The sequence below is a fragment of the Gossypium arboreum genome, chromosome 4 (genome assembly GCF_025698485.1).
Source record: "Gossypium arboreum isolate Shixiya-1 chromosome 4, ASM2569848v2, whole genome shotgun sequence".
In the NCBI taxonomy this organism is placed as follows: domain Eukaryota; kingdom Viridiplantae; phylum Streptophyta; class Magnoliopsida; order Malvales; family Malvaceae; genus Gossypium; species Gossypium arboreum.
In genome coordinates this window covers 15,195,748-15,209,922 of record NC_069073.1, presented here as the reverse complement: position 1 = coordinate 15,209,922, position 14,175 = coordinate 15,195,748, and the positions used below count along the sequence as shown (strand labels likewise).

The 14,175-nt window shown below is 31.5% G+C and overlaps 1 protein-coding gene and 1 long non-coding RNA gene across 5 annotated transcripts; one reads left to right on the top strand and one right to left on the bottom strand.

The window, feature by feature from the left end:
• The first annotated feature begins 872 nt into the window (after positions 1-872).
• On the top strand, positions 873-1,669 carry LOC128291697 (uncharacterized). Its single transcript, XR_008281517.1, has 2 exons — positions 873-1,007; positions 1,445-1,669. It is a non-coding gene; the product is annotated as an uncharacterized LOC128291697 (long non-coding RNA).
• Positions 1,670-3,722: 2,053 nt separating this feature from the next.
• Positions 3,723-9,113, bottom strand: LOC108457694 (ultraviolet-B receptor UVR8-like). 4 transcript variants are annotated; one of them, XM_017756770.2, is made up of 11 exons: positions 8,749-9,113; positions 8,144-8,217; positions 7,950-8,034; positions 7,366-7,494; positions 7,051-7,287; positions 6,673-6,912; positions 5,884-5,927; positions 4,816-4,998; positions 4,629-4,719; positions 4,504-4,547; positions 3,723-4,231 (listed from the first exon to the last, which is right to left on the bottom strand). In XM_017756770.2, the coding sequence occupies exons 1-11, from the start codon at positions 8,954-8,956 to the stop codon at positions 4,109-4,111; spliced, it is 1,458 nt and encodes a 485-aa protein (XP_017612259.1). In that variant the 5' UTR covers positions 8,957-9,113; the 3' UTR covers positions 3,723-4,108. The 4 variants fall into 4 exon arrangements, with proteins under 4 accessions (XP_017612259.1, XP_017612263.1, XP_017612264.1 ...); XM_017756774.2 differs by having other exon boundaries at positions 4,629-4,708; positions 8,749-9,110; XM_017756775.2 differs by lacking the exon at positions 6,673-6,912 and having other exon boundaries at positions 8,749-9,107.
• Positions 9,114-14,175: the final 5,062 nt, after the last annotated feature.

Below are 14,175 nucleotides of genomic sequence, written 5' to 3'. Positions count from 1 at the left end.
CTTTTTAAGCCTACTTTTTGAGGACTTGATGGGCTGTGAATGTTTATTAATACAATAATTTTTTATAATTATAATAATTATAATTATAATAGAGGAAATATATAATTATTAAATAAATAAAACTAAGATATTCTTGAAAAAAAATGACGAATCTAAATTAACTTTTTTAGCTAAACTCTTCAAATTTAACAAACTTGCCAACTTCGATCAAGGGGTGTAATTGAGCTAAGCCCGAATACTACAAAGCTCGAGCTCGGCTCGAAATTTGAAGCTTGATATTTGGCTCAAACTCAATTGAACATCCATTTTAAGCTAGAGCTCGGCTCGAGGTATAATTTAGCTACTCAAGCCCGAGCTCGAACTTGATTAAGCTCATCTACCGATTTCTGTACTCAAGCTTGAACTCGAACTCGACTCAATAATTAAGCTTAGGTTTAATAATATATATTAAGAGAATAACCTAAATTAATAATATAAAAATATGAAAAGCTTGATAAGGCTCACGAACTGTTCCAATCAAGTATTATTGTAACAACCCGAAAGTTAGTGGTGTCGAAAAATCCGGTTTCAAGGCTCCGTTTCCATAAACTGATATCATAAATATTTTAAAAAATATTTACGGAGTTATTTTATAGATGAATTAAATTTTGGTTAAATAATTTTATTGTATTAGTGTTTAATAAAGGTACAGGGACTAATTTGTAAAAGTGAAAAAAGTTCAATTTTATAAGAATCTCTAATTAGGAATTGGACAAGGGGCTTATATGGTAATTAAACCACTATACTCACTATACTTTTGGTAGTGAACGGTATGTGAGCTAATATGTATGTTTATATGTTATAAAATTTGTAATTTAATTAGGTAATAAAATAAAAACATGTGATAAAAAAATAAATGGTGGATGGAAAGGGAATACTCCATCTTATTCATGCAAAAGAAACGAATGTGAAGAAGAGAAAACTCTCCACGCCATTTCTAGGGTTTTGAAGTTTATATTCAACAATTGGTTAGTTCAATTTAGTTCTCTTTTTGTAATTTTTATGTTTTTGGATTCTTGGGAGCTTAATCTAGTTGACCCATGTCTTAATTTTTGAAACTATTAAAGTTTGTGGAAGATGAAAATGTTAGATTCTTGAAGTGTTAGGTACAAAATTGTTAGATTTTAAGTGTAGAAGTGAAAATGACTAAATTGTAAAGTCAATTGATAGTTTTTTCTTTAGGGATTAAAATGCAAAAATTTTGAAATTATGGTAGAAATGTGAATACAGGAGGTCCTAAAGGACTCTAGTGAAAATGGATTAAAAATTTGAGGTTTAAATTGAAAGTTATATTAGTCTCTATTTTAGGGACTAAATTGAATAATATACAAAAGTTGCATAAATTTGCAATTGGGTGTGAAATTGTTTGTATATTGATAGTTTGGTATATTTGTGTTAATCGTAGCTAACGTCGACTTGGATTCCTCAAAATGAAAGAGAAAAGGCAAGATCTGAACTACCTTGATTTTGTTGCATTATGAATCAGTTGTATGGTAAGATCATAAGGTGAGTTGGTATTGAAAAAAATCAATTGAATTGATTTTATTGATATTGTTGGAGACTAAATTGAATATATGTGAAAATATTGTATTTTGATATAAATGTGAAATTGGGCCTATATTGTGATGAATTATTCTACCATATGTGTGGGTTGATGATTCAATGATAAAATTATAATTTTAATTGAGATATTCGTGTGTGTATATATATATATATATGAAAATGAGAAATGGTTACCTTATTAACTATTCGGGTAGGGTCGAGTATAATTGGCATGTCATAGAATAGGAAAAATTCAGGTCTATACTACTACGTGTCTGGGAGTGTTGGGCACACCCATTTTTCGGTTATACTGACCAGTGCTGGGCATATCTATTTGTTAGTTATATCGATCAGCACTGGGCGCAACTTATGCAACTTATTATTTGAGATTTATCTTATAGGCACTGGGTGCAAAATTGGTGTGATTGGTTGGATCCATATATTTGTCTGAGTCCGAATCAAGTTAATAGCGGGTTAAAAGCATAAATTGAATTAGCAAACTATGAAATGAATTGGTATAGATATTGATAATGTTCATAGATATTGAAAATTGGAATTGAATTAGAAATGTGATGAAATGTTGTTGATATGACCATTATGACATGGAAAGCATAGAAGTTGTAATAGATTTGATGAAATGTTACAATTATTTCTTGAGTAGCATATAACCTTATGATCTTACATTTATGTTTTGTATGAATTATATTATGCTTTAATAATCAAATTATAAAAATATTATTGAGTTTATACTTAGCATATGATTTTATTTTTGTACGTAGATTAGGTGGTTTGTTCTAGCGAGCCTTAACTTTCAACATTCGTAAAAAATCTCAGACTCATTAACTTCGACGAATCTCTTTTATTTAAGTGTAGAACATGTAACTAAGTGTGTCGTTTTGTTAATTAGATATACCTTAAGTGATAAGTTAAATTAAGAATGAATAAATTAATGTGAATTATAGAAGTATATATATAATGATAATAAAATCTTGGTAATGGTTGAAATTATGTGCTTGATATGATAAAATGTGTGTGAGTTGATATATATTAAGTAGGTAAGTAATGATGAGATTAGTGGACTCCTGTTGAGAATGAATGTGAAAAGAATGAGTAAATAACTTGCTAATGATGAGTATGAATTGGAAAGAATGGTATCGGACATAATAGCCATGAAATAGTCATTTGTGGATGAAATGGGTATGTACATAGAATGTTTTAATTTGATCTGGAATATGAATGCTTAAATTTAGAGAAACATACTTGGAAATTGACCACTTCGGTAGGTTAGAATTTTCGTTGATTGTGAATTTGTAATTATGTGATTGGGATGCTTTTAGTTGATGTTCTACAAGTCTATAATGATGTTTAAGGGTACTAATTGAATGCTAAGTGATTTGTGCATAAAATAAGCAGGATGTCAAATTGGTATTGATACTTAGAAAATATTGATACCAATTAATTAAGAAACAATACTTTCAAAAATTATATTGTTAAATAAACGTTTTGTTTTAAGAATTTCATTTTGATAGAATATCAAAATAGTATCGATAATTAAATAAATATTAATAATTTTAAATAATTATAAATACATATTAACACTCTTGTTTTTGTAAAACAAATGAAGTATCGAGCCAATTAAATAATGATACCAATTTTAATTTGAAATTTCACAACTAAGCCCATGTAGGTTCAATTTATTGCGTTTGTAATGTATGTGACTTCATAGTTATATAATTTAAATATAAGTTTGAATTAATTAGCAAAAGTGACTCCAACAATAAATGTGATATCACATTACTCAAATTTGACATTATTCAAATTTGAGTTGAAACGATCAAGTCGGGTAATTAAATATTATAATTTCCAAGTTTAAATTCGACTCGATTGATGACTCGAGCACGGTTCGATAATTACCAAACAGAGTACAATTTTTTTTGAGTCAAACTCAATTAGCTTGCAAACACCAATATTTCATTTCATTTACCCTCTACTCTGATCACTTCTATTTATTAAATTTAACCAAAAAAAAAAAAACCGGCTTTAGAAACATTGGTAGTCTCAATAGTAAATTCTAATCACTCTGAAGAGACTTCAATAAATGCAGAAAATATCTGACATGAAATGTTCACCGCCTAAAAGGATTTATTAATGGAAAAGCACAAAACAAGAAAATTTGAATCATTTGAGAATCTCCTGAAACAATCCATACAACAATTTTACAACCCAAATCTATGCTTTTCCAGGCATCTTAATTCCATATGGTAAAAAATTACTATGAGATCTACAAATATATACAACGAATCTAGTTATGTATAACATCTTGATTCTGACCCCCCAAAAAAAGAAAACATCTTCAGTCAACCTAATCATGGTGAACCTCGGCCATGAAAGAATCAGAGCATGGATATATGTATATGTATATCTATACGAGCTAGATTATGTACATATACATATAACTTAAATGGGTACATCAACTTAGAAACACTGCTAACCTGACAAAACTGTTCTGAGGTATGTGTCAAGGTACTCAACTGGCTGACTCAGCCAGAAGCAGGGTATGCCACCAGCCGCACACAATGTTTTTTGGGCGACAACCCTCAATAGTAACTTGAGAGGGAGTACTGCGATCAATCACATCACCCAAGCCGAGCTGTTTCAGAAACAAAGAACTTAAGGTTTTTGTTTTACGAGTTAACAGAATGGCACCCGGACATCACAACATTGGAACAAAACAAAAGATGCACAAGTAAATCCAACTTTCGTTTTTCTTCAAGCACGGTGTCCGACATGACTCATTTAAACGACCCTCCAATACATTGAGAAACTTAAGAAAAAAATGGAACATATTGATTTCGGGTATTCCAATGTTATGATGTCCAGGCTACCGACTACCTTGATCACTGATCAGCGTGAGGATGATACCTGGCCATACTTGTTCCATCCCCAGCAGAATATTTTCCCATCCTCTTCAAGCAAAAGAAGCATATAGTCAACAGACGGGTACAAAATAAAAGATGAAGATTTTGGAAAGTTCTCACCATGCATACCTGTAATTATGGCACTGTGACGAGCTCCGCACGATACAAATTTTACATGCGAATTCTCCAAACTTGGATCTTCCAAGAGCCTGGGGAGAGTCTGATTTTGAAATACAGATTTGAATAATTTATGTAGTGCTAAAAGTGGGGGAGTTAGCTGTATGTAAGAATCTAGGAATGGAAATACGGTGTTAACCTCGGCTTGATCACCACCAGTTCCCAATTGCCCAAACTGATTCCCCCCAAACGCGTACACATCACCATCAGCTGATATGCAAACTGTGTGCCACAGTCCTGCCGCAACAGACACTATCTTGATGCCCAGTAAGGAATATACGCTCGTCGGGCTTAATTCATCATCTGTACTTCCTTGCCCACACTTGAGAAAACAAGAAAATCGAAACAATTTAACTCCATATCACAATATATTAGAAGATAGAACAAGCATATATCACAATAAAATAGAGGAGAGAAATATTAGAAAAGGAATCGAGAAGAATATCCCTTATTAGATTGAACCTCATCTTCAACTTTACTGAGCCTTTTTCTCCACCAATTTCTACTTTACCTACATATTGATCCTGAAGAACAGTTAATTTGAGAAATCCCAATCATTGCACATGCCATTGGAAGAGTGAAATATATATTTCCAGCATACACACTTGTAACTTTAAAACGACTTAAGGCCATAACCAGAGGATCACCCTCAAGCATTTGAATGTATAATATAACGACCATGCATTTAACCAACGGAACAAATGGAGAAACATTAATGCACTACGTCCATATTAAAAATCAGATGGTGGATGGCACTTTATGAACCAGGCCTAAATGGAAACTTGAGTAGGCCTTCAACAACCACAGGAGAACTAGAGTGGAACAAGGGGATTATTCATAAGCTAATAAAGCACCTTAAAAAAGTACATTGATCAGGAACAGAGATGTGAATAATTTGTTACTGGATGGTGCAACTTATACCCAAACCATGACATGAATACGATCTCGAAGAGAAAAAGGCCAGTGCTTATAACATTAATACTAAGTCTCCATTCCTTTTGGAATTTTTGGAATGCAATCTCACTTGTCAGCTTTTTATTCATTTCGGAATTATATAAAACCATGGCATGGTTTTTGGGCATGTATTCTGTGATGAGTGATCACTCAAATAAGATACAAAAACTATGTATCTCTTCTTTAACAAGAAAAGAAGTTGGCCAGCAGAATATTCAATGTGAAGTTCTATATTATGACCATGAGAACTAACCTGTCCATAGAGTCCCCAACCGAAAGTAAGTACTGCTCCAGCATCTGTTAATGGACAAATTGGTTAATGCGGTAATAGTATCAATATATTTTTAATTTTATAAAAAAAACTAGAATATACAAGCAAACCAGACACCAGATAAACAAAGATTCTCATTCCAAACAACATTCAAATCAATCACTGGTCATCCTGAGGTTTATTACAACTTCCTAACTCCATGGAGATCTTTAAGGTTGAACAATCTAACTAGTCACAGAGCATCCTAAGAGTCTTGAAGGGATGTTTTGTTCCAGAGTAATTAATTAGCCTTTAAACATGTCTTATTTCGTCTTTCTCTATTCTAGGACGGCAGTATCTCTTTAATAAAGTCAAATGAAGGTTGGATTGGGGAGAAACTGATCAGATTTTTTATCAAGAAAGTGAATTTCTCTCATGTAAAACTCTTTCTATTTGTTAATCATAAAAAAAAAAAATACTTTTTTTCATATTAGTTCATAAAGAATATTTCATGAATTTTCCATTTCCATCCCAACCAAGTCTCAAGCTATTCCTTTTACCAAAAATAAGAAAAATTTCTTTACAACACTAATTCATATTTGCTTGTGTTTACACCTTTCTTCATTTAATGAAAAAAGTTCAGTTTTCATTAACTTCTCCCTTGAACTTCTAGACATCTGTATTAGAATTTCACAACTTCATCTCCAGCAAATATAACCACTTCTATTCCCTAATTGATTTTTTTTTTTTTTTTTACAAACCAGTTCAACAAGTGAATGATCTAAGGCACACCTGTAATTACCGCACTGTGTCGTCCTCCACAGGCTATCCCCTTTACATAATTTCCAGGAACTCTAAAACCCTGCCCTTCTGAACACAAGCTACCTCGAGAACGTGCAGCAACACTATCTTTCCCAAAAGAAGATAGCTCAATGCAAGGGACAGGATGGGGCGAGGATACCATTCTTATCCTAGAACCCAAACCAAGTTGTCCCTCACCACCATAGCCCCAACCCCAGACCTGCCCGATATCTGAAATTTCAACAATAAGAAAGCATTTACAGATTGAAATGTCACATTATCTACGAATCTATACACAACTATCTTACTGCAGAAAATATACATGTTCTGACTCATTTCACTCATTAGTCAAGGAGAGAGACAAAGTACCTGATAATGCTAGAGTGTGGCGCCCACCAGCAGCTACAGTCACAATCCTGACTCCCGGGTTTAGAGCTACTAGACATGGCAATGCCGACACAGTTTCATCACCAGATGATGAGCTTTCAGCAGACTGTTTTGTTGATGATATTCTTCTTCTTTTTGTACTTTCCTCTCCAACTCCTTTAGTATTGGTGGCAGAAAATGTTTCGCCACTTGATCTTGAGCTTTGAGAGTGAGGGCTCACTTCAAAAATTGTGAAATGAGTACAATACCAACAGGTAAACAGAATCAGTATGTAATCTTAACCCAAATGATATTTACCTTGCTCTGTCAATGAGTTCTGTCTTTCAAATACATCCTTCTCTAAACTAGTTCCAGTGGATGGATCACCAAATACCTTCCCTGAGGGAATACACTCTTTCCACCCCCATGTATAAACTTCGCCATTTTCTGTGAACAACAAAGTGAAATTGACTTATCAACAAAACTTAGGTTCCAATTAGCTGTTTGTTCTACTAGTTAAAGTTATAAAAACAAGTCAGATTTGATTAAACAAACATATAAAATTATGCTTTATATTCGCTTTCATATCCAACTCTTTCCACCCCTACATATAAACTTCTCAATCATCTGTGAATAAATTTACTTCAGATACAGTTAGTTGTTTTTTGTTCAACTAATTAAAGTCCTAACAAACAAGTCAGATGCGATTAAACAAATAATCAAAACACCTAACATACAAAATTATGCTTTATGTTGGAAACAAAAACCCTATTTCGTATCCAAACGCATTTTTGGCTTTTTCTTTCTCAATCAAATACCAAGTGATAAAAGCAACGGCCAAACCACCCATTAGTGAAACAAGTGAATAGAAGTGTAAGGACCAAGGAAGTCTTAGTGTTTACCTGTAACTGCAACACAGTGTGCCCAACCAGCGGCTGCTTTTACTAGAGAAGCTTCGGTTGGAAGTGGAAATGGCTCTGGAATTTCCTGAAACAAGCAAATTACAGAAAAGAAATATATAAATTTAATTTGATAAACAAAAATAAAACCCAACAAAAAGAAAGGAGAAATATAGATGGAAAAAGCTTTATATTACCCCATGCTTCCCTGATGTAACGTAGCTTTGACCTGAATCATCAGTTGAACCCCAAGTGATAAGCTTCCCTGAATCTAAAATTTTAAGGAAAAAAGCACCATTAGTAGAATATAATGTTAGCTTCACAGAAGTTATTGCATAAAAAAAATTATCTTATATGCCAAAAATAAGAAAAATGAAAGTTTTTTAAAACTAAATATATTAAATTGAAATTCGGTTCACAGCTCTAATCATCTATTAACAATTTATTAACAAGTTGACATCCTTTTAACCTATAGAGAACAGAGACAGAGAGAGAAAACCAGTAGTTCAAAACCAGTAAATAAAAAGAGCAGGAAGGAACTCAACATAGCTAATTTGAGTCAAGTGAGTTGACTTCATGGCAAAACGAAAATGAAAACAACGAAAAAATCGAATTATAACGCCCAGTCCTTTTACATTTTCTTGCCAACCAGACAGATCAAAATGTACAACATCTAACAACCAGCCCAAAAGCCGCAATTACATTACCAATAATTTAAAATATTTTCATAAGAAATAAAATTTAAAATCAGGGAAAGAAGTGGAGGAAAGCCAACGAGAAAGAAAGAGATAGGAAAAACAACCAGAAATGGCCATGGCGAATCCACAACCGCCACCGCATACGTCGGTCCAAGAATGGTCAATGGAATCCGGAATCCGCACAAGAACCGGCGATACAAGCGGAGCTCGTTGCGGTAACGCTCCAGGTAAATATCCCCACATGAAAACCACACGCTCTCTATTAACTACCTCCATTTTCAGTTCCTCGCTTTTTTTTCCTTCTCCGTTCATTTCAATAACAGAGAAGGAAAAGAAAGGAAAGCCCAAAAAATAAAAATAAATAAAACTACTATTATTGTTGGAAATTATTTTTTAGTATATTTTCATTTTTTTATTTAATTCATTTCGGCCTTTCGGGAGTGTCGTTTAAGGGAGCCCTAATTTTGGGGCGAATAAAAGGCGGGGGCGTATCAATTTCGAGGGAAAGGGATGTGCCACGTAGGATGTTCACGTGGGATTAATAACACGTGGTAACACATGAGCCGCTAGATGTCCCGTTGATTTCTAGCCAGAAGTTAACGGAAGTTTCTGGAAGGTCACTTGACCTTTTTTTTCTCTATTCCTCTTTGTGAAGTTGGCAGAGATGGCGTGGTTATGACGTGTTACTTTCAGATTTCTACAGATGTCAACTAATTATGAAGCCCAATGATTATAACATGCCACGTTTCAACAATGAGGATTGCTGAAAGTCTCCTGACACGTCAGCAACGGGAACATTTGGTTCTCAATAATGGTTTTATTTTATGGGGTTTGGTTTGTTGTTAACAAATTCTTGATATAAAGTAAATTTTAGAAAAAGAAATTATAGTAAGCTTATCTCAACCTATCTGAATCTATATTTTTATACAGAGAATAATATTAATATCAATTGAGATAAAATTTAATTTAAATTTTTTATTATTTAATGGAAAATGTATTCCTACATTTATTTATATTTGTTTCTTGATAAATAATTTTGTCAATAGGATATAACTTTTAGGTCAATGAAAATAAATTTCATATTCTTATAAATTAAATTTTGAAAATTGTAAATTATTTTTGGAAAAAAACTCATTTATAAGTAAATTTAGTTTTATATAAAAGTTAATTTGAATCAAGTCTAATATTATTATATTAGTACTAACTTTTTTTATTTTAATTTCTAAAAATTTAAATAATATCAAATATTATAATGTTTAATTATTTATATTTAATAATGCAATAAATTATTTAATATATTTTAATAATAAATATATATTACACTTATAAATATTTAATAATAAATGTTTTATAGTATAAAATATGAAGTTATATAAATATGATTTTTTTAAATCATGCTTCACTTCATTTATCACTTTTAATTTTAATGTGTCACTATCCACTGCATATATTTAATATATGTAATTTCAATTAAGTTTTAATTAGAGAATGTTTTTTATTAAGTTTATGTGTTATATCAATTATTATAAAATATTATCTTATTAAAAATAAATTTCAATTATCAAAAGGAAATGTTACTATAATATTTTTTAACAAATATTTATATTGTGTTGTTTCATCGAGAATAACTTTTAAAAATGATTTCAAAAAATTGTCAAACGATAGAAAATATTTTACATAAAATCATCCAAACGCTAGAAAATATCAACTTTTCCAAAAATCATTTTTCAGAATCCGTTTTTAATAAAACAAACGCATCCAAAGTTTATATTTGCAATACCTTTATAATACTTTTCAAGAATTAAGCACCTCATGCCATACCTTTATAATACTTTTCAAGAATTAAGCACCTCATGCCATCATAGATCTTCATGCTATGAATACTATAAATATGGAAGAGGTATCTCTACAATTCCATTTAGGATAATCATCGTATCAAATTCAATTTCATTTAAGAATTTATACTTTTTAGGCTCACTAGCCCTCGAAGAGGTCATATCCAAATACTACTTTAACCTTTTCAAACCGTCGATTTAGCGACTCTCCTCACCCCACACAATGTAAACTACCTCTATCATACTATTTAGCATCTTATGTAACCTTAGTGTTATAACAATATTAAATAATCATTAGTTAATCAGGAACAAATTAAGTTTAAAAATTATTATAAAGGTAATATATACAACATTTTTTCTTTTTGTTTCTCATAAGAGGAGAAATATGAATATCCATAGATCGAACTCAAAACTGGATGTCAACCATGTCTTCATTTTAGCGAAAGTCCTTTTCCATTATACCCCGAAACTTGGTTGATTATATTAAGTATTCTTATAGCATCGATGATAAAACATTATACTTCGAATAAATGAAACATTTTTTTCTCTTATCCCTATCTAAACTACAACTGTTAGAGTGTGTGTATGCGCGCGCGCACATGCACGTGTATGTGTTTGCTTTGTAAGTGGTAGCCATCACCCTTATCTAATTTTCTTCCCTTGCTAGGGGCCTTCACTATTCTCGCAATGAGTAGAACTGTCTAGAGTTTGGTGGAGGCTTACTTTCTTCCTCCATCCCTCTCTTTTATTCAACGTGGTGAATCCACCACCACTAGTAAGTTTATGCCTCATCTTGTTCGTATTCAACAACCCAGGTTCTCTATGTGCCTCTTTCGTTAAAGACAATTGTTGTTTAACCTTGATATGCTCTTCATAAATCCATCTTATAAGGATGGCTTTCCTTATGGTTGATCCCTTTGGGTATTGGTTCTTTTAGCTCACCTTTGGCCTTTTTCGATTTTTTCATTTATTTTCTTCAAAATGGTCTCTTGCTTAGGTGTTCTTAGGAAACACCAATCGTTTAAATCATCGTACTTTTTTCAAAAAATTGGTTGTTTCAAGCCTATTCTCTATGATGATTAAAGTGTTGGTCCTTTATTAAGCTTTGGTCATTCTTGTAAAGCCTTGACTTTTTTTTGTGAAGCTTCGGTTTTTTTTTTTAATTTTTGCTTGAGCTTTTGTAATGTAACACCCATTACTCGACCTGATCATTGGGTTTGAGTACCAAGTGTCACAATTAAACTGCATTACTTAACAACCTTTCTAATTTGATTTATTTACAAAGTTAAAATACACCATATTTTTAATCCACATTTACCATACATACAACTTTATTCCAATCTTGTAGATGACAACATGATTTAAAATTTAAACTTCAAATAAAATTATGTATTAAACAAGTACTAAGGTTCTTATAATCATTTTGCCTAACAGAGCATGCCTATGTAAATATAGTAACTTGGGGCTTAAAATTTCAAAAAAAGTACACTTATTGAACCCTGAGGCATAGCCTCTAAGGGTTTCCATCCATATGCATGATACAGCTACAACGCCTTTCGTGTAGGCTTGGTGATGTCTGGCTTGGTACTGCCACAAATCTTCAAGTCACTCTTTGGTTTTGCAGTCAAAGTAAAACACTCGTAAGTTCAACTGAACTTAATTAGAATCTATACAACAATATTGGTAAGTGACTTTTAAAGTCTCAAGTAATAAAAAAGAATAATATATATAATTGAACTTCCTGACTTTCATAAGGGATTCATCAGTTTGACTGGCGCATACGACTCCCATATGTTCCTCTTGAACGAATCATTAGCAGACATATTGGGGTGGATTTGGACACAATTATACTGTAATGGCCTAAATTCAAAGTTATCAGAACAGTGGTTTCATAACCACATATCCGATTTAAAGAGAAATTTATTTCAATATTTTTGCATGAAAATTGATATGATAGGAAAATCGTATGAAAATATTGATAGAAAAATTTTACCGATTTAGTGGTTAGTTAGAAAAAGAAATTATTGAAGAAATTGGGTAAAAACAAGGTATCGGGACCTCTATCTTGTAAAATCGAGTCGAAAATAATTTTATAAATATTTATGAAATGTTAGTAATGTGGTATTAAAATTTCGTTAGGAAATTTTAATGTTTGGGTAGTTAATTAAATGAAAAGGACTAAATTGTAATAGGTGTAAAAGTTGCTAGAATGATTAAATAGCTTAAGAGTCTAATGAGAAAGGATTTAAAAGGGAATTAGACCCAAACTTTATCATGGCTGGACGGCAAGGGCATGAAATCAGCAGAAAAATTGATAAATTAAGGGCAAAATTAGAATATTGCAAAATTAACTAAATAAAGCTAGGACTAAATAGGAAATATCTAGATTTCTCTTCATTTCTCTTCAATTAAAGCTGTTAAAAATGCCATATGAGGGTTCTATAAGCTGGTATTTCATAATTTTTGCACCAAGTGAGTTAATCCTTGCCTTTTTCTTGTAATTTTTGTGTTTCTAAGACTTTTACAAGTAGGTCCTACTATAAAATTCATTAGTTTTTGATTTCATGGATGAAATTGAAAGTCACCATGGTTTAGTGCTGTAATTTTATGGTGAAATAGAATGAAATTAAAGCTTTAATTTGTTTATGAGATGATTTTATTAGGTAATTTCAATAGAAATTGATTTTTAGGACCTAATTGTGAAAATGCTTGGAATTAAAGTCTATTGCTGAAATTATGATTCCTAAAGGTTGTAAACTAGTTTAAGGTGATAGAATAAAATTTTAATTGAGAAAAATCAGCTCAATTGAGAGGCTAATTGAATAGGGACGAAATTATCATTTATTAAAAGCTTAGGGGAAAAATGGTAATAAACAGCTTGCACTAAAACAGTTTGGACAGCAGCAGTAGACTAACTTTGAAAAATCACCATAAATTGTATAAATCAATTTAGAAGATGATCAAAATATGGGATTAAATCTTATTGAGTCTAGTTTCTCATAGAAGAAATAATGTAAGCAATGGATTTGTAAATTTTGAGATATAATGAATTTTGTGAGACAAGGTCAGAATGAATTCGGGTTCCCCTGTTCTGACTTTGAAAAATAATAAAAAATTGAATAAAAATAATTATGGGCTTAAATTTATATTTCTAGAATCCTAAATGAGTCTATTTTCAATAGAAACAAATGATAACATCATCCGAATTCTGTATGAAGAGATAATTAATTTTTAGTGAAGAAGGGTCAGAACTGTCATACAGCAGAATAGGGGTGACTTTAAAGAATAAACTGTACTTATTGGCTAAACCAAAAATTCTGAAAATTTTATGGTAAGAAGATATATGAGTTTAGTTTCAGGTAAAATTAACGGATCTTAGTTTGGAGTTCCCTAGCTCAAGTTATAAATAATTTAGTGACTATGACTCAAATAGACAACTTTGAATAAACTATAAATAATAATAATGAAATTATAGAAATTGTTGCATATGAACATGAAATGTATTAAATTGATAATTAAATTTATTTATTTAGATCCAGAAGATTCAAATACGAAGCTAGATCGAGGAAAGGAAAAAGTTCAGGATTAGTAGATTTTTGTACACGAACAAGTATCAAGGTAAGTTCGTGTAACTTGAATTATATTCTTAAATTGCTTGAGATTGTATGTTATTGATGTGAATATGATTTGAATGTT